Here is a 27,562-nt window from a genome sequence, read left to right as displayed (position 1 = left end):
CTGAAGAAGGAACTTGATGAATAAAAAGATATTGAGGAAACATAAGCATCATGTGGCAGAGAAAAGAAAAAGCCTGACAGTATAAATTTATTGACGGCGTATAAAGATTTATCATTTTTTATGTGTTAGATACTAACCAAGGCTGGCAGTTTTGTGGATGTGGGTAGTGATACAAGAGAGGGTGGGATTTTGTTCGGATTGGAAACACATGTTCTGAGGTGGCTAGGAGAGAAAACCCAAGACTCGCAGTGAGATGGCAGATAAATGGTACCAGGGATTTGGGAATGGTTCTAGACTACAGCAGTGGGGGAAGGAGATAAGAGAAAGGCGCCAATGCAGAAAACCAAAAACAATGGAAATATAGAGGGGACAGAAGATGGTGGCAGAAATAGGGATTCAAGATGAGAGACCCGCAGAGATGAAACAAAAGACAAAGAGAAATGGTCCGGTGGGCAGCTAGAAGGAGATAGATACATATAACAAGATAAAAATAAAAATAAAAAATAAAAAATAAAAAACCAAGGGTGGTAATGTACTGCTTTAATTCCACCACTCAGGAAGCAGAATCAGGCAGATCCTGTGCATTCAAAGACTAGCCTGGTTTATATCATGAGCTTCAGCTAGCCAAGGCTATATAGAAAGACCCTGTGAAAAAAAACAATGATGTTTTTCTTTTGTTCATTGTCGTCTCCTTTTAAAAAGGTAATCATTTGTTTGATTTGGCAAAATTTTGTTGTTTATATTTTCTTTCAATGATTTAGGCAAATATGACTATTCTTACAAGCTTAGTGGTTACCTAACATTGGTCCATTTTTATTTTTAATTCTCATAACTATTTTATATAGCATCCCCTGTAATATTCTTTTATTAATTCTTGAAGAATTTCATGCAGTGTATTTTGATCATAGTCCCCCAGTGTCTCCTAGATTCACCTTCCTTCCCTACCCAACTAACTTTGTGTTCCATTTTCCTTTTAAACCTATTGTGTCCAGTTTGTGCTGCCCATATACCCTTAGCATATGGGTAGCCAATGAAGCACAGGTCCACTCACTTAAAGAAAATGGACACCCTCTTTCTCCCAGAAGGTATCAATTGCCAATGGCATCTCAGCAGGGGTGGGACTTAATGCCCACCTCCAATCTCCTTTCTGGATTAAGTATGGCTCGAGTTTGCACAGGTCTCGTGCATGCTGTCACAATTTCTGTGAGTTCATATGTACATCTTCCCTGTTGAGTTTGGAGAATACTGTTACCTTATAGTCATCTACCACGTCTAGCTCTTAAAAGTTTTCTGCTCCCTGTTCTCAAATGATTTCTGAGGAGAGGTTGTAATATAGATGTACTGTTTTGGGTTGAACCTTCCCAATCTCTTATCCTTTACACCTTGACCAGTTGTGGATCTCTGTTTTTAATCACCATCTGTTTCCCTGGTGATGCATTAATTAATTAATTAATAATTAATGAAAGATGCATTAATTTATGGATACAATGATAAGTCATTGATTTAATATTTTATTTATTCATCAGAGTAATAGTAGTATGTTCTCATCTATGGCTTATGACCTGCCCAATCACAGGTTGTTGGCTTTGATAATGGTGGTGATGAGTGTGTATTTCATCTTTTGGAGCAAGACAAATCAAATCAGAAAGTAATTGGTTACTCCTGTGACATTCATGCCACTAGTGTATCAGTGAGCATATCTTGCCAGCCGAGTCATTATTGTAGCCTTCAACATTCACAGTTGTGTAAGAATGATGGTTATGGTAGTGTATACAACCCCTTCTAGCACTAGGAAAGCTAATCAATAGGGATTCAGTTCATAGGTTATGATCAGCTGGATTTATCCCATGTTCTATGACTCAGGTGTTTGGTGTCTTCAGGAACATGGTCTTACCTCCAAGTTATGAAAAGTAATCAAGAGAGGATCTGTAACATCCTTAAGGGAGCACGCCTTGATTGATTAATTTTTTAGTATTATTTTATTTAAATATCTGAAGACACATCATTTATGGTGAATTTATGATTCCTGATGGCTGAGCAGCAAGCAGTTAATGTACACAAGAAGTCAGCAGGACAATGAGAGAATATATCCTATTTCTAAAAGACCTTCTAATGAATAAAGCAACTCTGTCTGGTAAAAAATGGTATTTCTATTATTTCATTAAAAATCAAGCTTGGCATGGTGGTGTATGCCTTTAATCCCATAAATGGAGAGGCAGAGGCAGTTGGATCCCTGAGCCTAGTCTAAAGAGTGAGTTCCAGGGCAGACAGGATTACACAAAGATACCCTGTCTCTAAACAAAACAAAACAAAACAAAAACCAAAGTAAGACATAACAACAATAGCAATAAACCAGTAGCTACACACCTTTACGTTTTCTCCAAGCAACTTCCTGAAGGCTTCAGATACTGAAGACTGTGGTGGAGGCTCCACATCTGGTTCTAATGTCTTGTGCTTCTTCAGTACCCTTACCCAGACCTCAAGATGTGAAACTCAGAGATGTGACTCATAGCACCATGAATGTCATCTGGGAACCTGTGCTTGGCAAAGTTCGTAAATACATTGTTAGATACAAAACTCCAGAAGAGGAGTTCAAGGAGGTAGGTTGGAGATGAGACGATATATGGAAATAGTTGTTTTCCTGCAAGGCTTAAGAACATAACTTTATCAAGGGTAGACAGATGATAGTGTGTTTTGATACTTGCCACTTTGTTAGTGAAAGGCGGAACATTTGTGAGGTTAAGATATTATTTTTTGAAAATCAGTAAGATATTGGACTGTGTTAGATTTAGTTTGGAAGAGTTCTGCTGTGTGGTGTTAGTCTCAAAAACATCACCCCTCAGTAGATAAAGAGTTATAGAATCCACGTGGCATTTCCTTCATGTCTAGTTGCCTTATATGGTGCTCTCTAGTCTATGAACGACTAAAAATGCCCAATGTTCTAAAAGTACGAGGTGGTGAGAAGATACAGTAGAGGGAAGGGAATGTGTTAGATGGTAAGATGACACAGGTGGGCAGTTCAGTGAGAAAGGAGGAACAGGCTGTGAGAGTGAGAGGCCTTTTGGCCTGATATTTTTGAGGAGACGTTGGGGTGCACATCTGATGTAGGTGTGTCTTCTATCTATCTGATGATTACATTGGATAATTAATAAAGAAACTGCCTGTCCCATCTGATAGACCGGCCCTTAGGTGGGTGGAGTAGACAGAACAGGAAGAAGGAAGTGAGGTAGATGGCTCAGTCAGATGCCACACCTCTCCTAAGTTAGGCAGACTGCCATGCCTCTCCTCAGAGAGAAGCCAGCCGCGATGAAGCTCCAGCCCAAGATGGACGTACGCTAGAATCTACCTGGTAAGGCACCACTTTGTGGTGCTACACAGATTATTTGATATGGGTTAGTCAAGATGTGAGTAAGAGGCTGAAAATAATGGGCCAGGCAGTCTTTAAAAGAATACAGTTTCCGTGTAATTATTTTGGGGCATAAGCTAGTCAGGAGGCCGAAAGCAGGGCGGCAGGAATGCAGCCCACAGCTCCTCACTACACACATCTTTTTATACTGCCATGTGATTCAAAATGGGAGCAAAAAGGGGTGGCTTCCTAGAAAGATGGGTTTAAAAATTAGGTATGCTTGAGGGCTTTTAATGCCAGAATTCTAGAGGTATTTTTGAAACCAGACTTTCACACCTTTGTATATCTTTGTTATTTATGTATTGCAAAAAATTTAATTTATATGTCTGTACACATTTATTTCATTTTGGGTTTCAATTTCAAATGGATTTAATGGCCAGTGGGCCTCATAAAGTTTTTACATACAACAAATGAGATACGTATAAGAGAATATTGCTGAAAGAAATATGCAGATAAAAAATGGTTTAGTTATTTGAAGTCATAAGCATTCATTGCTTGCCTGAAAATCAGGTCATTATGACTCCAGTCCATATGTTTTCTGGAAACATTTAAGTTGCACCCATGTTTTGGATTCTTATGCAAATTGAAAATTCTCCTTTTTTGGAGTCACGACTCTTCTATTCTTGTGCTGAGAGCTCTAATGAGCATCATCTGAGAGGCTACAGCAAATCCTTGAAGGAGCGGTCCCACTGTTTTCTTCCTGTTACAGGTGGAGGTGGATAGATCAAGGGCCAGCACCACCCTCAAAGACCTCTCCTCTCAAACCCCATACACAGTGAGCGTTTCTGCCGTGTATGATGAGGGCGAATCTCCCCCAGCGACTGCTTATGAGACAACCCGTGAGTTGTGCCCTGTTTTATGGACACATAGGGAATATTTAACGTGCTTGCAAATCTACTTACTGGGACATTCCGTTTCTAATGCTCTTTGTCCAGCCTTTGATGCTAGGGTTTGTAGATTACTTTCTCTGATTTTCTTTCGAAGTAAAATGCTATCAAACAGTAAATATCAGCCTCTTTCCCTTCACCAGCTCACAATTTAGTTGTCTGATCAAAGATTAATGGAGAGTCTCAGGGTCATGGCAAGATCAGGTGAGTGGGATTCAGAATGAGCAGTCAGTCCCCAGAAGAGGAGAGGAGGCCTTAGTGGCAGCATGGTATAGAGACACAGGATAACCTACAAGAACCTCCCCTCCCCACCACCTTCCTTACTCTATTCTGCTCTAATTTCTGTGGATGTCAGTTTTTCTCTGTATTTCTTGGTATTTCTGTGGTGTTTAACTTAGTTATCATACCTTCTGTTCCTTTTTTTTATTTTAAATTTTTCGTTCACGTTGCAATACCAACCACAGTTCCCCTTCCCTCCCGTCCTCCCTCTCCCCTCTACTTCCTCCCCTCCCCATCCCATCTTCTGAAAGGGTAAGGTCTCCCATGGGAAGAAAACAAAGCCTGACATATCAAGTTAAGGCAGGACCAAGGCTGAGCAAGGTATCCCAACTTAGTGAATAGGCCCCCAAAAGCCAGTTCATGCACCAGGATAAATTCTGTTCCCACTGCCAGGGGCCTCACAAATAGACCAAGCCACACAACTGTCACCCACATTCAGAAGGCCTAGTTCGGCCCCATGCAGGTTCCCCAGCTGTCAGTCCTGAGCCCATGAGCTCCCACTAGTTCAGGTCATCTGTCTCTGTGGGTTTCCCCATCATGATCTAGACGCCCCTTGCTCAGTTCTGTTGTTCCTTTCATAGTTACTGGGTTCCCCTGGTTCCTTTCCAATGAGACAGAGAATTTTATTTTGTATCTCTAGCTCCTGTTATTGAATTACTTAACTCAGTGCTAAGCATATGATGTTCTAATCAAATGTTCTACTAATAATAACTTAATCACAATATTGATTAAAATGAAAATTGAGAGCCAGTAGTATTATAAACAAACAATAGGAGCCTCATGTGTAATTTAAAAATCTCCAACATCTGCTTTAACAAAGATAAAGTGACACATAACATTAATCAATGATTTTATTGAAACCATAAAATGATAGACTATATCATTTCAATTCTTCAGCATAACTATAATAAAGTATTTCACTATTTTTATAAAAGTTCTTATATTTTGCCTTCACAAAACCTCTTAGTTAGGACTAGCCACGTGAATTTCTCAATAGACACATCTTCCTAGTAGCTCCAGTAGGAAGCAAAAGTCTAGAGAATCTAAATAGCTTTCCGTGCTTCATCAGTAATCTACTGGTGGGGCCAGCACTAAGGTCTGGAACTTTTGCGGAGGCCAGGGTTCAGAATCTTTGCCTCTGATACAATAAGAGGGCTGGCTATGACCCCGAACCCAAGCTCAGCTGCTTTGTTGATGCCAGTTTGTCTATATTTGATAGACATTCCGGAATTCAGGCATGCACCTTGTTCTCTCTTTTTAAACTTCGCATTTTGTAATGATATAACATTCTGTAGTCACTTTGATTGTTGTCCTGTTGTCAGTTCTTATGTGGTAAAATCGTAGGTTAGAGATGACAATGACAGAGCAGAACTGACCCCTCTGTGTAAACAACAGAAAAAAAGAGAGGAAAGTCAAGAAACAGATAATTCAGTAATGAAATTTATACTTTCAATGCATGTTATCAAAAGCTAAGATTTTAAATTTAGGTAGCTCTAAAGGGCGGCTTTCACAGTTGAGTTGTTTTGAGTCGTAGTGTGGAGGTGGTATGTGCTGTACTGTTTCTAAGATGAGATATCTCTTAATCTCAACCCTTGAAACTCTAACGGACTGGGTGAGGTCCACGAGCTTTTCCATTCCATGTCTAATTTCAAGTCACAGTTTGTGCTTTGTATATTGTTGCTACAACAGATCCTCAAAGTACTGGAGACACAAAAACTTTGGGAACCACTGTAATAGAAGAGTATTATGAAACAGTACTTTACAAAGGTCATCATTAAAGTAAACTTGTATATTTTACACATTTTAGTAACCTATGCATTATAACCATACATTGCTCATCCTATGTTTTTCAAATGAGCTAAGCTGTTAAAATAATTTCATTATAATGCTATGCGTTTTGTCAGTTTTTTACCATATCGTTTAAAATAAAACATTTTAATTATATTAAGATGAGCTTTTATTCCCGTTGAGACACAGACTCTTGCTTTTTCTATGATAGGGCCTGTTCCAGCACCAACAAACCTACAGTTCACTGAAGTGACACCAGAGAGTTTCAGGGGTACTTGGGACCACGGAGCTTCAGATGTGTCTCTGTACAGAATAACCTGGGCACCTGTTGACAGTCCAGACAAGATGGAGGTAACAGCTCGCTGTCTCTGCCTTTTGTCTCACTCTTTCTCCATCTGCTTCTAGGGAAGCATGGCCAAAATAGTTTTTTACTTCTATGTATCAGTTACTTCTGCGTTATGATAAAATGCCACAGCCAAGGTAACTTATGGAAGGAGGAATTGACTGGGCTTAACATCCCAGAGGGTTAAAAATCTTTTATGGTGAGGAGACATGGCTGCTGGCAGACATGGCAGCCAGAACGGGTAGCTGAGGGATCACTGAGGACCGAGTATTCAAATACCCGAGCCTATGGGGGACATTTCTCACTCAAAGCACTACGTTCTGTTACAGATAAGCATCATTTCTGGCTAGTGGATTTGGGCTCATGTCCTAGAACAGTACAGAGGAACATACCTAAAGATGTCAGCACAGTGTCATTGGGTGTGCATGATACGAACTGATTATTAATTTAATGTGCATATGATCTTTCCTCTTTGCCTAAGACCATCTTAAATGGAGATGAAAATACCTTGGTGTTTGAAAATCTGAACCCCAACTCTCTGTATGAAGTTTCCATTACTGCCATCTACCCTGATGAGTCTGAAAGCGAGGACCTGAGTGGCACCGAGCGCACACGTAGGTGTTTAACTTTTAAACAGGACCTTGATAGTTTGAAGTTAAATGTTAAGAAACAAAGCTGCAGCTGTATTTCTAACGTTTCTTCAAATTCTGTTCTCTTTCAGTGCGTTTGATCCCTTTAACAACGCAAGGTAAGACATTAACTTATCAGGTTGTCTGAATGAACAAGGTGTAAATTAACAAATAGGGCCATAAAATGCGTTGTGTACACACCTTCTGCATTTTAATTGTAAGGTGTTGCTTTCCTTGAAACCAACCTTTCTGGAAACACTTTCTGTTGCTTGTCGAAGGATGTGTGAGTCAGCTTGGGCTTCCATAACAAAATGCTGGTCTGGATGGCATAAGCAGCAAATATTCATATACCTATAACGCTAGAGAATAGAAGCCAGATTTGTGCTGCAGGCCTGTAATCCCAGTTGCTTGGGAGGCTGAGAAGGAGGATCATGACTTTAGTGCCAATCTGGCCAATTTAGTGAGACCCTGACTCACAATAAAAAAAAAAATCAAGGTTGGGCAAGATGACTCTGTAGGTTAAGGTGCTTGCCATCAAGCCTGGCAGTCTTAGTTCAAGTTCCAGTATTGACTGAGTCGAAGGAGAGAATTGACTCCTCCAGACTGTCTTCTGCCCACTACTTGTAAGATGTGGTGGGCATGTGCTCTGCTCCAAACAAATGAAAACAAACAATAACAAAATGTCAGTACTAGAACACTTGTCTAGCATCTGTAGGACCCCACCTTTAATCTCTAGTCCTACTCAAAATAGTCTGGAAAATAGGAAGTCCAAGAGCAAGACAAGATGGCAGCCACTTCTTGGGGGTAGGGTCTGCATTCATCTTCTCATTGTGCTGTTACATGGAAGAGAGAAAATGAGCTCGCTCGCTCGCTCATGCCTCCTTCTATAAAGACTAATCCCTCTTGAGTGATCCACTTTCATGACATCATCTTCAAATGCTCCATTTGCAAATTCTCCCATATTGAGTGTTAGGGTTTTTCTATGCAAGAGGGAGAAGTTTGGGGGAGACTAACACATTCAGCGCATATCAAATAGCTGTTTAAAATTCAGTGACCATATTATTGGTTTAAATTTAATTCTAAACCCAGCACTACATAACTCTCTTGATTTCTTCGGAAACTACAGGTTTTTTGTTTTCTTGTTTGTTTGTTTGGAAAAGGAGGGATTATTATATGTGTTTAATATGTTTTCACCAATCTTATTTCAGCTCCAAAAAGTGGTCCCCGGAACCTTCAGGTGTACAATGCCACATCTAACAGTTTGACTGTTAAGTGGGATCCTGCTAGTGGCCGTGTTCAGAAATACAGGATCACACATCAGCCTTCCACAGGAGAAGGCAATGAACAAACGGTAATTCATTCTGTAAAAATTTAAGTTGGAAATATTCTGCCTGATGCTCTTCAGCTATTTCCCCTGAGTATTTACAATAGTAACCTTGTTAGGGAATGTAGGATTTCCTGTGCTGGGTAGAACAATTTGAACCCAGCTGACCCTCCTTCTGGAGTGCACGATGGAGACACACAGGATGCTCTGGTGAGACCTGAGAGTTGTTCTTCATAGGAAGTACACATTAGTCCTGTGCCCAAGTAGCATGATGATATCCAGAAAGTTTCTGAGTCTATGTAGATCTTCAATGTTTCTCATTATAACAGGTCTATTATTTCTAGATCTAGAAGTCCACTGACCTAATTAAAAATATTTACCAAATGGAGGTCTGCAGTTGGTTATTTTTACTCTTTGGGGGCCCACCACCAGCTCCCAAATAAATACACAGAGACTTACTATTATTTATAAATGCTTGGCCTTAGCTTGGCTTTTTCCTAGCCAGTTTTTCTTAAGTTATCCCATCTACTATACCTCTGGGCTTTTACCTTCTCATTTCTATATATCTTTTCCTCCCTTTTTATTTTGTGTCTGGCAGTGTGACTGTTCCCTTCTTCTTTTCTCCTCCTCTTTCTCTTCTTCTTTTCTATTTATTCTCTTTGTCTACCAGCCCTGCCTATTTCTCTCTCCTGCCAAGCTACTGGCCGTTCAGCTCTTTATTTGACCAATCAGGTGTTTTAGGCAGACAAAAGAACACCAGAGTTAAACAAATGCAACACATCTTTGCATCATGAAATAAATGTTCCACAGCATAAAAGAAGGCAGCATATCTTTAACTAATATCCCACAACAGAGGTTCATGCGAAAGGTGATAACACTGGGAGCTCAGCTGTCATCTTTACTATCCCAGACCTTCCTTATTTAATAATCTTTATCTGTTTCTCTTGTTTAATTTAGCTGCTTGTCTGGATTTCACCAGCTTTGCCTTTCATGAGGACACCTCACAATTTTTATATAGGTTCTATTGTCTGGCTTATTTTCAAATGTCTTTTTGTGGTCAGCTCTAGAACTCTGCTGACTTTGGGGTCAAGAGTTATATTATTTTCTTATATAACCTCATAGAGTGACAAGTTTTGAATTTCTAAGCAGTAAATGTGTTATGCTCAAGCAAATGGATCATACCTTTCACCAATTTAGAAAGTTAGTAGAGTTGAAGTTGGCAGTGAATAAGTATATATAGTAAAGGGCACGGCTCTTACCTGGCAAATGAACTTAGCTGGACCACGTATGCTCCAGTCCCATTTGTATACCAGTCTATAAAGTAATCAAAATAATCAAGTAACAAATCACCAATTCTGTGCTTATTTTGGAAAGATGGAGGGAGATATATAAGTAGACACCCATTTCCTTCCTGATAAGATTAGTTCTCCTAAACAAGTTCTTTCAACTCGCTACATGTCAGAGTTTTATAAACAGGGCTTCTGCCTGTACTGATCTCTTTCTCCCACATCCTCTGATTCCAGAGAGTTTGCAGTGCACCTCTGTAGCTCAGTTTCTTCATGTTGAAGATGGTTACAGTGATCCACAGAGTTATCCCCCCTGTCTCGGAACTGTTTGAGTGAATGGGTGCTAAGTTGGAAACATCTGTTAGTGCTAATACATCCAGCAATTTTCATGAGCACTCACTGTGGGCAGCGTGCCATTTCCGTGCCATTCTCATGTGATTTTAATTACTGTGGCATAAACATCTGAATTCAGTAGACTGTTAACAAATCGTACAAATTTTCTTTCAACAAGATAGCAAGACAGCCTTGAGCAATGAATTAAAAACTTCAGACTCCATAATTGAAGGAAATTGAGATGCTTCATACCTCATGGCTTGTATCATGGAGATCACTGGGAACCCCTGCCTGAGTGTGGCTTGGCGAGCGGTCTGGTCACATCGTTTACACAGCTAACACTGTTAGAATGGCAGAGTTTGGGGGAAACACCAAGAGCTTCAGATCCTTTGCCGAACCATTTTAATGTGTTTCTAAAGCAAATAAAAAACATCTGTAAAATAGCAGGAAAAATACCAAAGGGCGAGGAGCCTCTAAAATTGCGCAGTCCTTTAGTATCTTAAAGACCCTTTGTAACTCATTTATGATTAATGCCTTGTTTTTGGGAAGAGTTCTGTGAAATGTGTTTTGGATGAAATTTTGCAATGCTGGCTGCTAGCAAGTTGAAATATCTTTTCGAGGTCTCCATCTTAAAGCTCGAAACTCTTTTCATGACCCAAAACACATACTCTACATTTAAAATTATGCCATGATATATATTGTAAGCCTTCATTGTGGGACATGGTCCCAGAACTTGGCAAGGGTCTCGAATAGTCCCCCCAGAGAAAGAGCTGTATTTCACAAACCAGAGAGTTGGGAAGCGTAAGACTGATGCTTACCAAGAAGTGTTTTCCTCAAGACCACAGTAGGAGGACGGCAGAACAGCGTGGTCCTGCAGAAACTGAAGCCTGACACTCCCTACACCATCACCGTGTCCTCCCAGTATCCTGATGGGGAAGGTGGCCGGATGACTGGAAGGGGCAAGACGAGTAAGTGAGACTAAAGTCCCTGCAGCTTCTTAATCACCACCATGGAATGACATCACATCTTCTGCAAACACTGAGGAAATGGAATATCTTACTGATGTTTTAAAACTTTAATTAAAAAAATTAAGAACATTTTTAATTGAAATAGAACTGTATCACTTCTTGTTCCTTTTCTTCCTTCTAGGCCTTTCTGGCTACCTTACCTCAAACTGTGCCCAAGACCCCTCCTTACTATCAAGACTGCTTACCCTCCCTCCCTCCCTCCCTCCCTCCCTCCCTCCCTCCCTCCCTCCCTCCCTCCCTCCCTCCATCCCTCCCTCCCTCTCCCTCTCTGAATCAGATTCTGTCTACATAAATTTGGTTGTTCTGGAACTCACTGTGTAGTTCAGGCTAGCTTTGAACTTACAGAGATCCATCTACCTCTGCCTTCTAAGTGCTGGGATTAAAGGCCTGTACCATTATGCCTGTCAATGGCCTATTTTTCTTTCATTATATTTGTTGTGTGCACGTGCTTGCGTGTGTGTGTGTACACAAATATATGTAAATACTGCCAGCTAAATCCATTTTTGTTGTTTGTATGTATATGGTTTCAAGGCTGGCAACCCTGCATTGAACAACCAATAAGGGGCCTCATCTCCGGGAGAGGCTAATTTTCCTTCTCCCAGAAGTCAACTGTTGTTTGTAGTTGTTTGTCTAGGGGTGGGAACCCATGACACTTTTCCCATTCCATGTCAACATGCCCATTGATATTGCTCTTGAGCTGATCTTGTTTATGCAGCCCTTTTTAGGAGAGGCTATTTCACTGCACCTTCCTGGTCCTCTGACTCTCTCAGTCTCTCTGTGCCCTCCTCTAGGATGTTCCCTGAGCCATAGATGAATCTTTTAAGATAGTAGTTGTTGTTTTTAATATCCCTGTTTGTAATTATGTCTTTATTTGTATCAGCAAAAGATGTTATTATATACCAGGGTTAAAAATTTCAGGGAACCAAAATGTCTGGCAGATAGATGAGACACATATACCACAGAAGTGTGTATCTTTTATATCTTTAATTATTATTCTAACAAATATCTGTGGGGTGTCTGCTATGTTCTAGGTGGGCTAACGATATTGTTTAACCTGTGTTTCAGATATACTTGCTAGTTAGAGCACCACTACAGTGTACTTCCTGTGTATTTCAGAACCTCTGAATACTGTGAGGAACTTGAGAGTGTATGACCCTTCTACCAGCACTTTGAATGTTCGCTGGGACCACGCAGAGGGCAATCCTCGCCAGTACAAGCTCTTCTATGCCCCAACAGCAGGTGGCCAAGAGGAACAGGTAATTAGTAATTTTTGAGATAGCGTCTCTCTGTGTAGCCCTGGCTGTCATGGACCTTGCTATGTGGAGCAAGTTGTCCCTGAACTCACTCTTAAGTGGAAAATGTTAGTCTGTTTAAACTTTAGGTGATTGGTTTTAAAGGGCATGGAAAGATTTAAGTTGTTTAAGGGTGAAGAATTCATATTACTGCAAAGGACTTGATAGAGGACATATATTTGGTGCTTTAGAGCCTGGGGAGTAAGAAGACTGTGGGTTGGGTGCTGGTTGGAGTGGGACATAGAGAGACACTGTATTAAAAGAAGTCTTCATAACCTCTAACAATCACCTTGAGGTGGCATTTTCAGCTGGTATTTTATTTTTAGGACTAGCTCCTTTACCATTTTCAAATTCAATGCTCTGTGTTTTATTAAAATCTCTAGGTACCAATCCCTGGGAATACCAACTATGCCATTCTTAGGAACCTGCAGCCAGATACTCCATACACTGTCACAGTGGTTCCTGTCTATTCAGAAGGCGATGGAGGACGCACATCGGACACTGGAAGGACGTGTGAGTAAGAAGCAGGAGAGTTAACTTTTCATTGTAGATCTTGCTGTTCGCTGTAAAGGTCTCATTGGCCATGGAAGAAAATTATAAAAAAGTTAGAATGAGATTAGAAATATCAAAATGACCTACCGTTCACATTTCAGACACCAACTATTAACCTCTTAGATAAAGTAACCTTTAAATAATGTTACTTTGAAATTGCAATTTCAGAATCTACAAATGTATGTTATGTTCATCCTTGTATGAGCTCAGTCTCCTTCTCTGACAAAAACATATGGGGCTGAGCTTTGCACCTTGCCAATTTGAATGAAGCTTGGTTTTGTCGCTGAATCTCATAGCACAGGTTGTTGAAACCTGTTCGCTTTATTACTTGGTTGTGCATTTTTTTTTCTGGTTTGCTGCTGTGGAGCTTTTGGTATTAAAAATATGTGTGCTTTTATTCATGAATAATGTAGACAAATTAGCTTAAATGCTTTTGTTGTGCTCTCTGGATACTGCTGAGTTTTTTTTTTTTGCACACTTATAAATATCTTTCTGACTTTTCAAACACACTTGCGGCCGGTTGAAGGGGAGAGCAAGCATGGATAGCTTCCTCTGGGGAAACATTAGGGATCTAGAGAGAGGATGCTGTTCGTTAAGGGAGAGTTTGGGGTTGGTATGCAGATTCAGTTCTCTAAATTTTATTGGTGGAAGTTAATTGAGAACTGACTTGTCTCTTTGTTTGTCTTTTTAAAAAATAAATCACGGAAGATATTCCATAGCTAGTGTTGAATAAGGCAGGAACAAACGAAAGGATGAATGGCTGAAAGCAGCCAACTGAATCTGAACCTTTCTGTTGGTTAGAAGGCAGGCTGTATAAAATCTCTCCTCTGGCCCCATTACTTTACTGGAAACTCATGTACTTCTTCTCTTTCCTCTTCCTAGTCCCATGTCCTTTCATGGCCAGCCCAATCCTGTTGCTCATACTCACTTATTTTTATTGAAAACAGCATTGACTCCACGTTGGCAAGGGCTCACTTTGTATTTGGAGAGCTTTTAATGTGCTTTCGTGTGTAGATAGCAGTATAAAGTGGATAGGATTTTATCCCGTTAGAGAGTGTAACTTGTGCAAGAGAGATGAAAAGCGTGACATGTGTAAACAGACATGAGAAACAGGCATTGGCTTTCCTTTCCTCAGTGGTGAGAGGACTGGCGAGAAATATCCAAGTGTATAACCCTACGCCCAACAGCCTTGATGTCCGCTGGGACCCTGCTCCAGGACCAGTCCAGCAGTACCGCATTGTATACTCTCCTGTTGCTGGCACAAGACCCTCGGATTCCGTAAGTAATTTCGTCATCTTAGAGCTCAGCAAAGAACCTTGTAGATTCTGCTGTGGCTTTTGCCACAGCAGATGGTTAGGAACAATCAGCCAATTATTGGTGTTGCTGCCTTTCATGAAGATTACACTTCCTGATTATTATAGCTGCATGTTTGAGTCATATTTAGGAGCCTTTAAGAAGATAACCCACCAATATGCTAGTATATAATATTTAAATGGTTGTGTTTGATGAGTTAAGACTTGTTAATTATAAGTTTGCTTGGAAAAGAACTTGGAGGGAGAAGCATGATAATAATAAGAGATTATTATTGAGTTAGTGATAATAATAAGAGATGCAGCCCATTTCTAGAACTTTCAGTAATAAATACATTAGGAAAGTTCACATGCCTTAGCTATGAATATATGTTAAGTATGCCTTTATTGGTTATTACAAATTACAGTGTCTCTTCAGTATTTCATTCAAGTGCTGGCCAGACTGTTTAATTTTTTTTTCAAGACAGGGTTTTGCTGTAGCTTTGTCCTGGAACTAGATGTTGTAGACCAGGTTGGTCTAGAACTCTCAGAGGTCTGCTTGCTTCTGTCTCTTGAGTGCTGGGATTAAAAGTGTGCACCACCACCGCCCAGTCAGACTGTTTAATTTTTGAGACCAGATGAAATCAGGCATGGTCTGGAATGGTATGGTCATAGACTTGCAGTCATCTTCTTGATGCAATTCTAGTTCTGTTTGTGAGTAGGCCAATAATATACAAACCATAAATCACTTATGTGAATAATAATAGCAGCACAACACGGAGGGAGAAATAAATTTATGGACTAACAAGTCTTTGCAAAAGCAAGAAATGATGAGAAAGATAAGAAAATGATAAGCAATGGGTGTATTCTGCAGTAGTGTTGGTTTTAATGTCCCAGTATATGAGATGACATACTCATACAACATTGCCCTTATCTGAAATTTCTGTCTTACCACTAAACCTCTCTGGCAATGGCATGGGATCCCTTCTCTCTTGTGTACGTGACACTCAGGATCTACTCTGAGAAAATGTGCATCCTAAATATTCCATTTACAAGTGTTTATGAGAAATGCAAATGGGCGATAAGAAGCAAATCAGAACATTTCTGAGAATAACTTGTATCTAATAATGTGCTGGAGGCAGATCTTGCTGAGAAGCACACTTGGCTTCTAACGTGCCCGGGCTCAGCCTTTTACAATAAATACTATTATGCTGACTAACTGAAGACCTGGCAAGCATTTGGGTGGCTGTCAGACAGAGTTTGGCGTGTTTTCTCCCCTTCAGATTGTGGTACCAGGGAATACCCGCACGGTGCATCTGGAGAGGCTGATTCCTGATACACCCTATTCTGTGGACATCGTGGCTCTCTACTCAGACGGAGAGGGGAATCCCAGCCCCAGCCAGGGCCGAACACGTGAGGCAAAAATCCCTTTTCCACTTTATCTCTTGTCATTGAGTGAGGTGTGGCTGGTGGGTGCTGAGTGAGGGATGCTGAGGACTCTCTGAAGGGGAGGGTAGCCTCTGCAGGTACCTCTGCCTGGCATTTCCTACACTCACATTTTGGGCTCAGGCTATGTGTGCAAAACTATCTATTGTGATAATTTAATTTCATCCTTAAAAATAAAAATCTGGACTCTAAATGAAAGAGGGCTTTCCTCACCCCCTTCCTTTTTTATTGCACTGGGTTTTCTTGCCAAACAGGTGATTTGAATATGTGAAGTCTAAGCCTCTCCATTCCATTAAATGGAGGTAGTTACAGTGGCTAAAAGGACACCCTTCTTTCCCGGTCTACATATTTAGGGGCAAAGCTAGCTCTGTTTTATTGCAGTTCAGCAGGTAACTATAGCTCTGAAATGTAGCATGTTACGCTGTGTAATGTCACATTAAAACCACAGAAGAATGTGGACCATATCATAGGGGAGTGAGCATCATGAATGGTGACGTTCTAGCAAGATCTTTCTGTAAGCTGACCTGGGAAATGCTGTCAGGCAAGCAGCAAACCCAACTGTATTTTATTTAGTTCCACGAAGTGGTCCAAGGAATCTACGGGTTTTTGGAGAGACAACCAACAGCCTCTCCGTAGCCTGGGACCACGCTGATGGGCCAGTTCAGCAATACAGGATCATCTATTCTCCTACCGTTGGTGACCCAATTGATGAATATGTAAGTATAACAACACAAAAGTTCCTGGCTCAGCCTCCCTTAGTCATGTAATGACTTGGGGATCACTTCTATTATAAGGGCTAATTGAAAAACCATCTCATTTTATATATCTAACTGCCCACTCACATTGAAAGGTCTACTGTAACATGCTACATATTAACCTGTAACACCCAAAATAATGTTCAGATCGTAGGATTATTTGAACCTTACCCTTCAAGTCCAGTTCCTGCGCATGGTCTCCCCTCAGTATCTTCACCCTCAGTCTCCATTTTCTCTAAACTCACAGTTTTTTTTTTTCCTGTGCTCTTTTGCTTTGGACCATCTCCCGTTAGTTTTATCTAAGCTAACTTTCTCCTTTTCTCCCTCCTTTTCTCCCCCACCCCTTCTTACTTTGTTTCGTCTACTAAGACTTGAACTCAGGACTCTGGGCATGAGGAACAATCTCTCTACCAGTGGCTTTCACCTAGTCTCTCCACACCCTTTGCACCGCCGTATTGTCTCTCCCTAGACACAGGCTCCAGCTCTTCCCTTTTCCTTCCGGTGATACTGGGGAATCAACCAGGACCTTGAGTGTGTCAGCCCAGCACTCCACCCCAGAATCAGCATATTTAGCCCCTCAGGTTTCTCAGAGTGTCAGTTTATCTGGAAAACCACGCACACTGACATTTACTTGATTGGTTTCTGTGATAAACTAGATTTCCTCAGATGGTGACCGTAAAGTAGTTAGATTTGTGGCTTCCAGCCCTTTCCCCATGGGCATCCTTTCACAACTGTTCTTCTTCCATGCACTTACTTCATGTGAAGAAGTATTTTACCTCTTGATTTAGACACGGCAATCTTTAATTGAATCCCTGTTTTATTAATAAGAAATAGGTAATTGTCAGTTAGAGTTTTTAAGAGTCAAAATGAGATCAATGATTTCACTACTCACGTTTAGTGTTTTTTCTTCCTTACTGGGGAAAAAAAATGTTCCTAAGCTTTCTGAAAACATTGAAAATAGAATGTCTTTTAGCACTTCACTGTTTGTAGTTTGTAAGAATTTCAGGCTGGGAGACTTAGCCACGGTGTTTGTACCAGACTAGAAGCAAGGTTGAGAGATGACTGGTTCATTCATCTTTGAGAAGGGAGTCTAATACATTTTCCACTTCCTCTTTTTCAAACTTACACTTAATTAGTACCAGCTAAACTAATATTCTGGAGGGTGGAAAACTGCCCATTTTGCTGATTAATGGATACTTGGTCCATAGCATTAACTGACGGTTGTCCTCTTCCTGAAAATGTGATGTGCTATGATGAAAGATGAAGGTGACAAAGTCAGATGCAGCAGGCTCAGTGATGCCCTCTGGGATGTTGTGTGCATTGTTGTCTTTAGTGTCCCTGCTCCTCTCCAGCGATGCTCAGTCACATGACTCTCAGTGGCTGGTCTGGGATTTAAGCCCAGATCTGTCAGGCCTTAAGCTATTCTACTATGCTGTGTAGAGGCAGGCTGGATAATTCGCCTTTCTCTGAACAATTTGAAACAAAAAGAAAGCATAAAGAATCCATTTTTCTTATGAGACTATATCAAAACAGCATTGGCTGTTTGATCTAGGTGTCTTCTTCTTGGAAATAAATACATAATTGAGCTTTCTTACAGACCACAGTCCCAGGCAGAAGAAACAATGTAATACTGCAGCCCCTGCAACCTGACACTCCATATAAAATTACTGTCATTGCCATTTATGAGGATGGAGATGGTGGCCATCTAATCGGAAATGGAAGGACCGGTCAGTGTTGTCTTATAATTTTTTTTTTTTGCTCTTTAACATGCTCATGCCTTTAATGTCACTCACTATACTATTTAAAACTGTGAATTTCTGTCTTCGCCAGCATATCTCATATGCTACATTAATAACACATATCACAGTCTATGTTAAACACTGAATTTTGTTAAAATGATGACACAAGGACACAATTTCTTAAGCTTTTAAAGGTATGATAAGAGGAGGAAAAGGGTGGCAAGGATCTGTTTATTTTCCTTTGCTTGAGATCATTTTATTTTTCTTTATAGTATAACCTGAATAATAAGTCAGGTGAAGCTGTAGTTGTAACTCAGTATAGTATCAGCCAGACAACCTCTATCATGATTGAGTCTTGATACACAAATAAAGAAGCAGAATGATTATAAGTCAGCTGCCTAAAAATGTATCTTAAAATTACCGCTTCAGATAATCTACAGAGAATAACCAGTGTTCTGGCCCACTCCTTGATCTATATTGGTGGCAATTTCATGTGGCTTAAAGATTTTCTAAATTATTTTTATTATTTTAACCTGAAAATCTTTTCAAAAAGTGCTTACCTGGGAGCCTTTTCCAGAGGAGCCAATGCACTTGGCCTGAGATGTGGCCTGTGGTTCTTCTGATGTGCAGCAGCCAAGGCTGAGAACCACTGGTTCCTCCAAGGCAGGCTGGACTCCAGTTCCATAAACACTGACACTGTGTTTCCTTGCTTCATTCAGAAAATCTACTTAGTTAGCATGGTTTACATTTCTTTATTCACTCACTTGTTAAAAGTCTGTTTGGGTTTAAATGTTCTTGACAACATCAGAGAACTTGTGAAAAGCAACATTGGAACTCTTCTAACAGAGAAGATTCCTGGAGTTGATTCATCTCCGTGCCTACAGCCTGGAAATCTGTGCTATTTACTGATGCTCTAGTGACTAGATGTTTTTACCCGAGCAACCCACTTTCCCACTTTCTCATATTTAAAAACTATTTTGTTAACTTTCTGGGAAAATGGAGTATTTCAGAATTTTGTGCTTACCAAAATGTTAAATAAACTTTGACTTCTCTAGAAAGGGCCAAAGTCATGTCTAGTTTTCCCCATGGAAATACAGATTTCATGTTGTAATTTCTTTAATGCTATGGGTAATAATTCAATGGATCTGTAGGATACCACACTAACAGCACTGATTTCCAAGTTACACATTTTGGGAAAGATTGTAGGTTTAGGACAAAACCTCTGAGACTGAGACTCTAGGCTATCTGGAGGACAGGGAGGGGTGGAGAAAGAATGTTGCTTTACACATTCTTGCTCATCTTTTGTGAAAATCAAATCTCATTTATGTAAGGAGGTACCTGCCATTTAGTCTCTAATGTACCTTCTGGTTCTGTTCCTGCACAGTACACTCATTGCAAAGAAGATTCTGAGATTTCTCCAATTGCCTACAATTTTGAGACTTCTTCCACACCACCTCTGGGCCTTGCTACTGAGGTCTTCTGAAAATTATCCATTTTAGAGTCCATTTGAACTGCTGTTTGAATTTACAAAAACACTAAGCTTTTTTTTTGAAAACTGACAGTGGCTTTGTAATTGTTTCCTGGATAAAGAAATAATAGACTATTAGAAATTAAACTGTTCTCACAGAAGTGTCCTAACAAGGCAGTGACATTTGCCAATGTTTGTTTGCAGTGGGATTGCTCCCTCCGCAGAACATACACATCTCCGATGAATGGTACACCAGGTTCAGAGTGTCCTGGGACCCTTCACCCTCACCGGTTCTTGGATATAAAATTCTGTACAAGCCAGTTGGTAAGGAGTCACATTTATCACCACAGGAATATGTTGGAAAGTTATTTGCATATGATAGTACCTGCCTGCATTTCCCACTGCTGGGTTCTTTTGTAAAAACAAGACCTTTGGCACTGGAGGTGCTATTTCTGGAAACAGTGTAAGTCATCGCCTAAAGAATCCTCATTACTCTGGGTGTGCAGGAGGCAACTGTTACTATTGAAAATCTTGCTCTGTGACCAGTCTCCAATGGATGGCCCCATACTGCAGAACATATTGACAGTAATATACAAAATTGGACTCAGTGGGCTACTAAAGCAAAAGAATACATAACTGGAGTGGGTGGTAGAGGTAGACCTGGGAGACGTTGGGGGAAAGTGGAAATGAGAGTATGGCCAAAATCTATTGGGTGAAATTCTCAAAGAATTAATAAAAATATTATGTCTAAAAGGGAAAAATTTTTATCTGGTACATGAAGTTGAGCAGATTAAAGACGCTTATATTCAGGTACCACCCATGTTGTTATGATCATGAAATAATGATCGAACCCACATAAACATCTATGTTTTCCCCATTACACTAAAAATTTATTCCTTTTGAGGCATAGGTTTTATGCATTTAGTTTGTTCAGGCTTGCTTTCAACTTCCCAGTGGGATTTTTAGTTAAATCAACATCACCTTGAATGAACAATTTGATATCTATGTATATTTTGTCTGCTTGTGTAAATTTCCTAGGGCGTCTTTCATGTGCCCTGGAAGATGGTGAACAACGCAGACAAGGGCGAGAAAGCAAATGTGAACATGTGCTAGAGACGTGCAGAGAACCCGAAGTGTGAAGGAAGGGGCGTTGATAATTGAGGCGCTCCAGTAGAGAGTAAATGTGGAACATGGTCCGAGATAAATGCTCTCAGATCACCACTACAGCAAATACAAATGCTAATTGAGTCTGTAGTCTGTGGAAAGCACTTTTCTGGCAAAGCAAGGCTTTCAGAAGAAAGGAGAGAATGGGTTCCCTAAAGGGTCGTCTATACATGCTGACTTCATTCTTTATACTGTGCTATGCTTTGAGGATAAGACTGCAGCCTTCTGACTTGGGCTTGCAGATCCCTAGTCACTGTACAGTGAGGCACATGGATGGTGAAACATGCCTAAAGGACGACTGGAATTCATGTGTTCATCCTACCATTTGATTTTTAAGTTAATATCTTTAATTTTGAACGAAAACTGAGGCGAGCGATTATCTAATTCTGTGTCCTTGCTATTAAAGGATCCAATGAGCCCATGGAAGCCTTTGTTGGAGAAGTGACATCATACACATTACACAACCTCAATCCCAGCACTACCTATGACGTCAGTGTTTATGCTCAGTATGACTCTGGACTCAGCGTTCCCCTCACAGATCAAGGCACCACATGTGAGTTGGGCATCACTTGGGATAACAAATGGTGTAGCAAAGCTTTCCAGGCCTTCTTGTTGCAATTTACTTTTCTCTAATGTACACATTTTCTGCAGTATCACATTGATAAACCATTTTGTATTTAGTTAAAATATCCAGATGAATCTCTAAGCAACTTAGTAGATTATATGCATATATATGAGGAAGATGTGATACTAATTTGATGGAGAATATTATACTTTGATTTTTATAATATTAAGGTTGTACAATATCACTTAACCCACAGTGATCTGTGTTGCTGTTTTTTGATATTGGATGATAATGTATCACTTGCAATCATTGATACAATAATTCTGATGAAATACCAAATCAGTGGTTTGTCCTCAGATTTTATTGTCCCAAAGGTTTTTTGTTTTAAAATAAATATTGTAGGATTAAACAGCTAGTATTTCAAAAAAGTTTTTTTTTATTATTTTTCCATAAATGACACTGATAATTTTTAGGGATTATATAATTTCTTTCCTTGAAAATCACTGATGGAAGACAGGTGTATGGTGCACACCTTTAATCCCAGCACTTGGGAGGCAGAGCAGGTGGATCTCTGAGTTTGAGTCAGCATTGTTTAAATAGTGAATTCCAGGATAGCCATTTATATAAATAAAACAAGGCCTTGTCTCAAGGTAAAAGGGTAAGGAAATCACTGGTGGAGAAGCAGGATGATTTTGTTTCTGCCCCATTTTCATACATGTTTGATGTAAGTCTCTCATAACAAGACATGGTGAGATTTCAAGCATTTCTTCTATTGTGGATATTTGAACATTGTATTATGGTGCAAAGTATGCTCTTATCTTTAGTATACAAAGTGAATCTATTCTTTTTTCTTCTGTAGTGTACTTAAACGTGACAGATCTGAAAACTTACCAGGTTGGCTGGGATACGTTCTGTGTCAAATGGTCACCTCATCGGGCAGCTACTTCCTACAGGCTAAAACTGAGCCCTGCAGATGGTATGTACGAGAGAAAACAAACTGAGCCTGGAGTGGAAACACCTTAACCTGCAGCCATGCAGAGTTTGTTTATAAACCATGGTGGCATGGCCTGACAGGTGATTGACGATTGACGCTTCTGTCCCCCTTTGCTGTCACAATTAGGAACCAGAGGACAGGAAATTACAGTGCGAGGATCGGAAACCAGTCACTGCTTCACTGGCCTCTCCCCAGAGGCCGAGTATGGCGTCACCGTTTTTGTGCAGACACCGAACCTGGAGGGGCCCGGAGTCCCCATCAAAGAACAGACCAGTAAGCTCTGAGTGACTGGAAGAGTAGAATGAGGGACACACTCACTGGTACCTGAGCAAACCCTTCCTCCCTGGGGCAGCAATACTAGGAAGATGGTTTCCAGAAGCAGAGAATGTGGCTAATTCGGGACATTTGTAGCATTGGTCTTCACTGGTGGTATTTTAAGGCAAGGGTTGAGGAACGGAGAGATGGCTTTGATGACAGAGAGAAGGTGAACACGTTGCTGGCTTTTACTCATGTGGCTTCTCTGAGGGCCCCGTGTTCTCCTTCTGAACTTCTCCTTTTCGCAGCGTCATTGATCTGAGAGCTGACTGAGGATGCAGACCAGACGGAAAGTGTTCTCTCTCTCCTTAGTCATTGCCGAACGAACCTGTGCTTTCTAGGGCCTAAGGAACTCCTTTCCTTGAGGGGTAGGGAATGTGCACGTGTGCATTTTTCTAACTATTCTTTGGAATTCTAGCTGTAAAACCAACAGAGGCTCCTACGGAACCGCCCACGCCTTCTCCTCCTCCCACTATTCCCCCTGCCCGTGATGGTAAGTAAAGCTGAAATAAAAACAAACCAGCCTGCAGGGATCCTAGAATCACGCCACATATACACAATCTAGAATTGATAAAGAACATTCTGATACTAATTTTGCTGAAGAGTTTTTACAGAGGAAAAAACCAATTGCCAGTAATTTGTTTCCCTTTTTCTAGGCACATTTTGGGGTGAATCAAATCAGTCATAAACTAACTCAGCCCTTTAGCTGGGACTCTGTTTCCTCAGTTTTGCTGCAGATCTAACAGGACTTTCCATCAGCCACAGTCACACTGGGCAGGCGCTGTGAACCTTTTTGGCTGTATCTGAAACTTTAGATTTCCTGGCTTCTGAACTGAGAAGAGCCCCAGATTACACAAAGCTAAAAATATTTCCATTCATCAAAATCTGAGACTCAATTGTCAGCTGCACTGAACTGGTGCAAACACACTGAGCTATTAACCCTGCTCTTTGAGTTATTTGGGGACATTTTCTTTTCTTAGTGTTGTTGCATCAAGTTCAGTTTAAGCAAAATAATTGCTGGTTTATTCTTTTTCCCACTTGTTGATACTTAGAAAACATTTATTTTTTTTCTCAACTGTTTTTCTTTCTAAGTTTTCTGAGTGTTTTTTTTCTAAGTGTTTTTTTTTTTTCTAGGTGGTTGGACTCTTATTAAAACTGCTATATAACTAAAATTAAACACTTAATGTTGGGTATGGTGGCACACACCTCTGATCCCAGCACTCAGAAGACAGAGGCAGGCACATTTCTGTGAGTTTGAGACCACCCTGGTCTATAGAGTGAGTTCTAGGACATCCTGGACTACACAGAGAAACCCTGTCTTGAAAAAAAAAAAAAAAAAAAAAAAAAAAAAAAAACCAAAAAAAAAACCAAAAAAAAAAAAAATAAAAAAAAAAAAAAAGGTGTATTATTTAAAGAGTAAAATAAGGACCCTCTTTAAATTAGACTGTTGAAAAAAAGCATGTTAAGTTTTTAAAAAGATAGTTTCATTTCCTAGGAAAGTCGTGGATTCACAGCAAATTGAGCGAAAGCACACTTACCTTACACTCCTGCTCTCTCCTCCCCATCTATGGCTGTCCCGACCAGACTGGTGCATTTGTAATAGTGGTGGAAGTCCCATTCACACTTTATTGCTGCCCACAGCCCAAACTCCCATCTTGCTCTTCAAGTTACACTTCTATACCTTAAGTTTGAATGAGCTAAAGTTTTCTTAACATTGACCTAGAAATTGTTTTTTTTTAAGGCTGCAAGTCCAAAATGAGTCAAATTAAAGATTTTACTTTTTTCTTTCTTCTTTCCCCACTTATGGTTCTGATGTTCTAATTTGAAAATGAAGGCAACCTTTTATTCGTGCTAAATATCTGATAATTATATTGGAAAATCTCCAGACCCACTGGTGGCCTTCCTTTAATTTTGGTTATTATTGCTTTTAATTTGAGTCCCTTCCTTTATTGTTTGAAGCAGCTTGAAGAATTGCATGGGGCAAGAGGATACATTACATAATGAATCTAATTACTGTATTCGCAGAGCCAAAAGTGAAGGTCACTTAGATCAGGGCTTTTAAACTTTATCGTACATTTGCACCATCTGGACATCTTACTGTTTCTGACTCAGGAGCCTGGCTGGTTCCAGGAGGCCGCATTTCTTATTGGCTTGAAGGCAAGCAGTTCCCCATGTAGCCACACTTAGTAGTGAGGTTTTATATGCTTTTTAGTTATGCAGTGCCAAGTGCCGAGAAAATTAAGATTTGGATTTTTCCTTTTTACTTTTTCAGTATGCAAAGGGGCTAAGGCAGATATTGTGTTCTTGACGGATGCCTCTTGGAGTATTGGAGACGACAATTTTAACAAAGTTGTAAAATTTATCTTTAATACCGTGGGGGCCTTTGATGAAGTCAACCCTGGTGGGATTCAGGTGAGTGTCCCATTAGCAGAGCCTGCTTAGCTGTAATGTCCTGATATTTTATTATTAGCAGTGTCTACTGTTTTCTTTCAGCTCTCTATTAAAGTAGAAAGACATTTCAGTATCAGTTCTGTCTTTTTACCTTTACGCTTTGCTACGTCCATTGCATGTGTCTTTGGGAAAGAATTTGGTGCGGGGGATAAGCGAATAGAAAAGTAAATATTCGTTTAGCTTTCCTCTCTGTTTAGATGATATTCCTCTTGGAGAATTTAGGAGATTCTGACTCTAACATGCTGCTTGAGATTCCCCACAAAGTTCATTCCGTGGAGGGTCATCCAAAGTTCTGCACATTAAATGCATTGTCATGTCATGCCCTCAACATGAGAATAGTGTTTGGAAAGGGTGTGTGTCTATCCTTGCTATTACATCGTATACATCACCCCAGCCAGAAGAACGTCCATTAGTGACCCAAGGCTAGTTTGTTTTTCTAAGATGGTAATTGCCAATTAAATTACTATGGAATCATTTCCAACATATTTTCTTTGTACTAAAGTAGGAGCTAAAGAAATTTATGTTTGTGCAAGAAGCCTCAAAGAGTGATTAGTCATTTTATTGTAACCTGTCCCCAAACTAAGACCCTCCTCCACTGTTCCTGGACACCCATGAATAAGTGAAGATCCACACTCGGACTCTAAACCTTTTGAGGTGATCTTCCAAACTCCTTTGAGAATGTTATCCAAGCTATTATTTGCTATTTCTTGGATTTCTCAAAACAATACCTATTCATTGCACTTTTAGCTTCACTTGAATACATGGTTATCAATCCTTAAGAAAATCCTACAAGGTAAATATAATTATCTTGACCTTGCTGATAAGGAAACCAATGTCCAGGAAAGAAGGGCCTGCCCAGTATTACACAGCTACAGTTACCTAGAACTAACATTTGAGCCTGTATGTCGACTATAAACCTCTAAATCACATAAATCACAGTAAGTCATACCGCTATTAAGTTTGTTATGACTATGATTATGATTTTGATCGTGCTATGACATTTTTGCATACTGTGTTGAACAAGTGCGGTCCATGAGAAGAAGCAGGTGGCTGAGAGCCAATAGTCCATGAGCCAAGACGGTACGCTCTTGTTTCTGACACTGGGCTATTGCTGTCTCCCGGCTGGACTCATCTGCTCTTACATTTTGGAGAAAGGCACATATGAAATTTTTGGCATTAATATAAAATGATTGCAGTCTCATTAGAGATTGGAAATTAGAGACAGTAATGAGACTACAGCAGTCACAGTTTCAGTATTAGGTATTAAGAGTTTAAAATGCCTTCTTAAGTCCAAGACCCCTAAGTCCCCACTTTGCCAATGGAGGAACTACCGGAAGACCAAAGTCAAACTGAATAACTGACACTTGTCTCTAAACGTTATTTCCCTTCAGGTTTCCTTTGTGCAGTACAGTGATGAGGTCAAGTCTGAGTTCAAGCTGAATACATACAATGATAAGGCTATGGCCCTTGGAGCCCTCCAGAACATTCGGTACAGAGGAGGAAACACAAGAACAGGTACAGTGCAGCATAACCGGTGCAAGCAGGCCTTCTCTTCCCAGGGTGGGCAAGATGATGGAAGCCAGCTCCCATCTTGTTATAGTAGTCATTCCCCTGTCACCTGGGCATGGTCAATGGAAGTTCTCACTGAGGTGACACTAAAGCACTCATACCCCACTCTGCAGGCAAGGCCCTCACGTTCATCAAGGAGAAAGTCTTGACCTGGGAGAGCGGCATGAGGAAGAATGTCCCAAAGGTGCTAGTTGTGGTTACAGACGGCCGGTCACAGGATGAGGTGAAGAAGGCAGCGTTTGTCATCCAGCAGTCGGGTAAGCACAAACACGGACTCTCTGGCATATCATACTTTAAGTTTTAAGTATGCAAGAGGGAGTATAAAAGACCCAAACTGCTGATTTTACTCTATTATTTTGTTTTATTGTATACTTCAAAATTAATTAAAATGTTAATTTGTATTTAATTAGGGAATTAATTGCTAATTTCTTAAAAATGACATGTGATATGACTCACATCATCAGGTGTGGTTCAGGGTTGTAAACCGAATCTCCTCATGGATGGCAGAAGACTACAGAAAACCACAATAATAGAATAATCCTAGGGAAGGCTTCTTGCTTTATCAGAGATGAATCTTGATACTGGTTCCTGTGCAAGGGAAGCCATAGGATTCCTTCTGCTGTAGCTCATCCTTGCGGGTACAGACCAAATGCAGATCAC

At 40.3% G+C, this 27,562-nt stretch overlaps 1 protein-coding gene across 1 annotated transcript in view; it reads left to right on the top strand.

Moving 5' to 3' along the window:
- The window catches only part of Col12a1 (collagen type XII alpha 1 chain), a 105,379-nt gene that overhangs the window by 43,453 nt on the left and 34,364 nt on the right, over nt 1-27,562 (top strand). The window contains exons 25-45 of the mRNA XM_038322304.1: nt 2,464-2,600; nt 4,116-4,245; nt 6,572-6,711; nt 7,185-7,317; nt 7,425-7,451; nt 8,541-8,683; nt 11,114-11,243; nt 12,420-12,559; nt 12,979-13,108; nt 14,283-14,425; nt 15,720-15,849; nt 16,456-16,598; nt 18,235-18,364; nt 20,049-20,168; nt 21,415-21,561; nt 22,433-22,549; nt 22,694-22,840; nt 23,301-23,375; nt 25,155-25,294; nt 26,725-26,848; nt 27,016-27,159. Coding sequence (XP_038178232.1) covers nt 2,464-2,600; nt 4,116-4,245; nt 6,572-6,711; nt 7,185-7,317; nt 7,425-7,451; nt 8,541-8,683; nt 11,114-11,243; nt 12,420-12,559; nt 12,979-13,108; nt 14,283-14,425; nt 15,720-15,849; nt 16,456-16,598; nt 18,235-18,364; nt 20,049-20,168; nt 21,415-21,561; nt 22,433-22,549; nt 22,694-22,840; nt 23,301-23,375; nt 25,155-25,294; nt 26,725-26,848; nt 27,016-27,159 — 2,670 coding nt within the window. The remainder of the gene's footprint in view (nt 1-2,463; nt 2,601-4,115; nt 4,246-6,571; nt 6,712-7,184; nt 7,318-7,424; nt 7,452-8,540; nt 8,684-11,113; nt 11,244-12,419; nt 12,560-12,978; nt 13,109-14,282; nt 14,426-15,719; nt 15,850-16,455; nt 16,599-18,234; nt 18,365-20,048; nt 20,169-21,414; nt 21,562-22,432; nt 22,550-22,693; nt 22,841-23,300; nt 23,376-25,154; nt 25,295-26,724; nt 26,849-27,015; nt 27,160-27,562) is intronic.

Source organism: Arvicola amphibius, chromosome 3, assembly GCF_903992535.2.
Source record: "Arvicola amphibius chromosome 3, mArvAmp1.2, whole genome shotgun sequence".
NCBI lineage: Eukaryota > Metazoa > Chordata > Mammalia > Rodentia > Cricetidae > Arvicola > Arvicola amphibius.
This window is presented reverse-complemented; position numbering and strand designations above follow the sequence as displayed.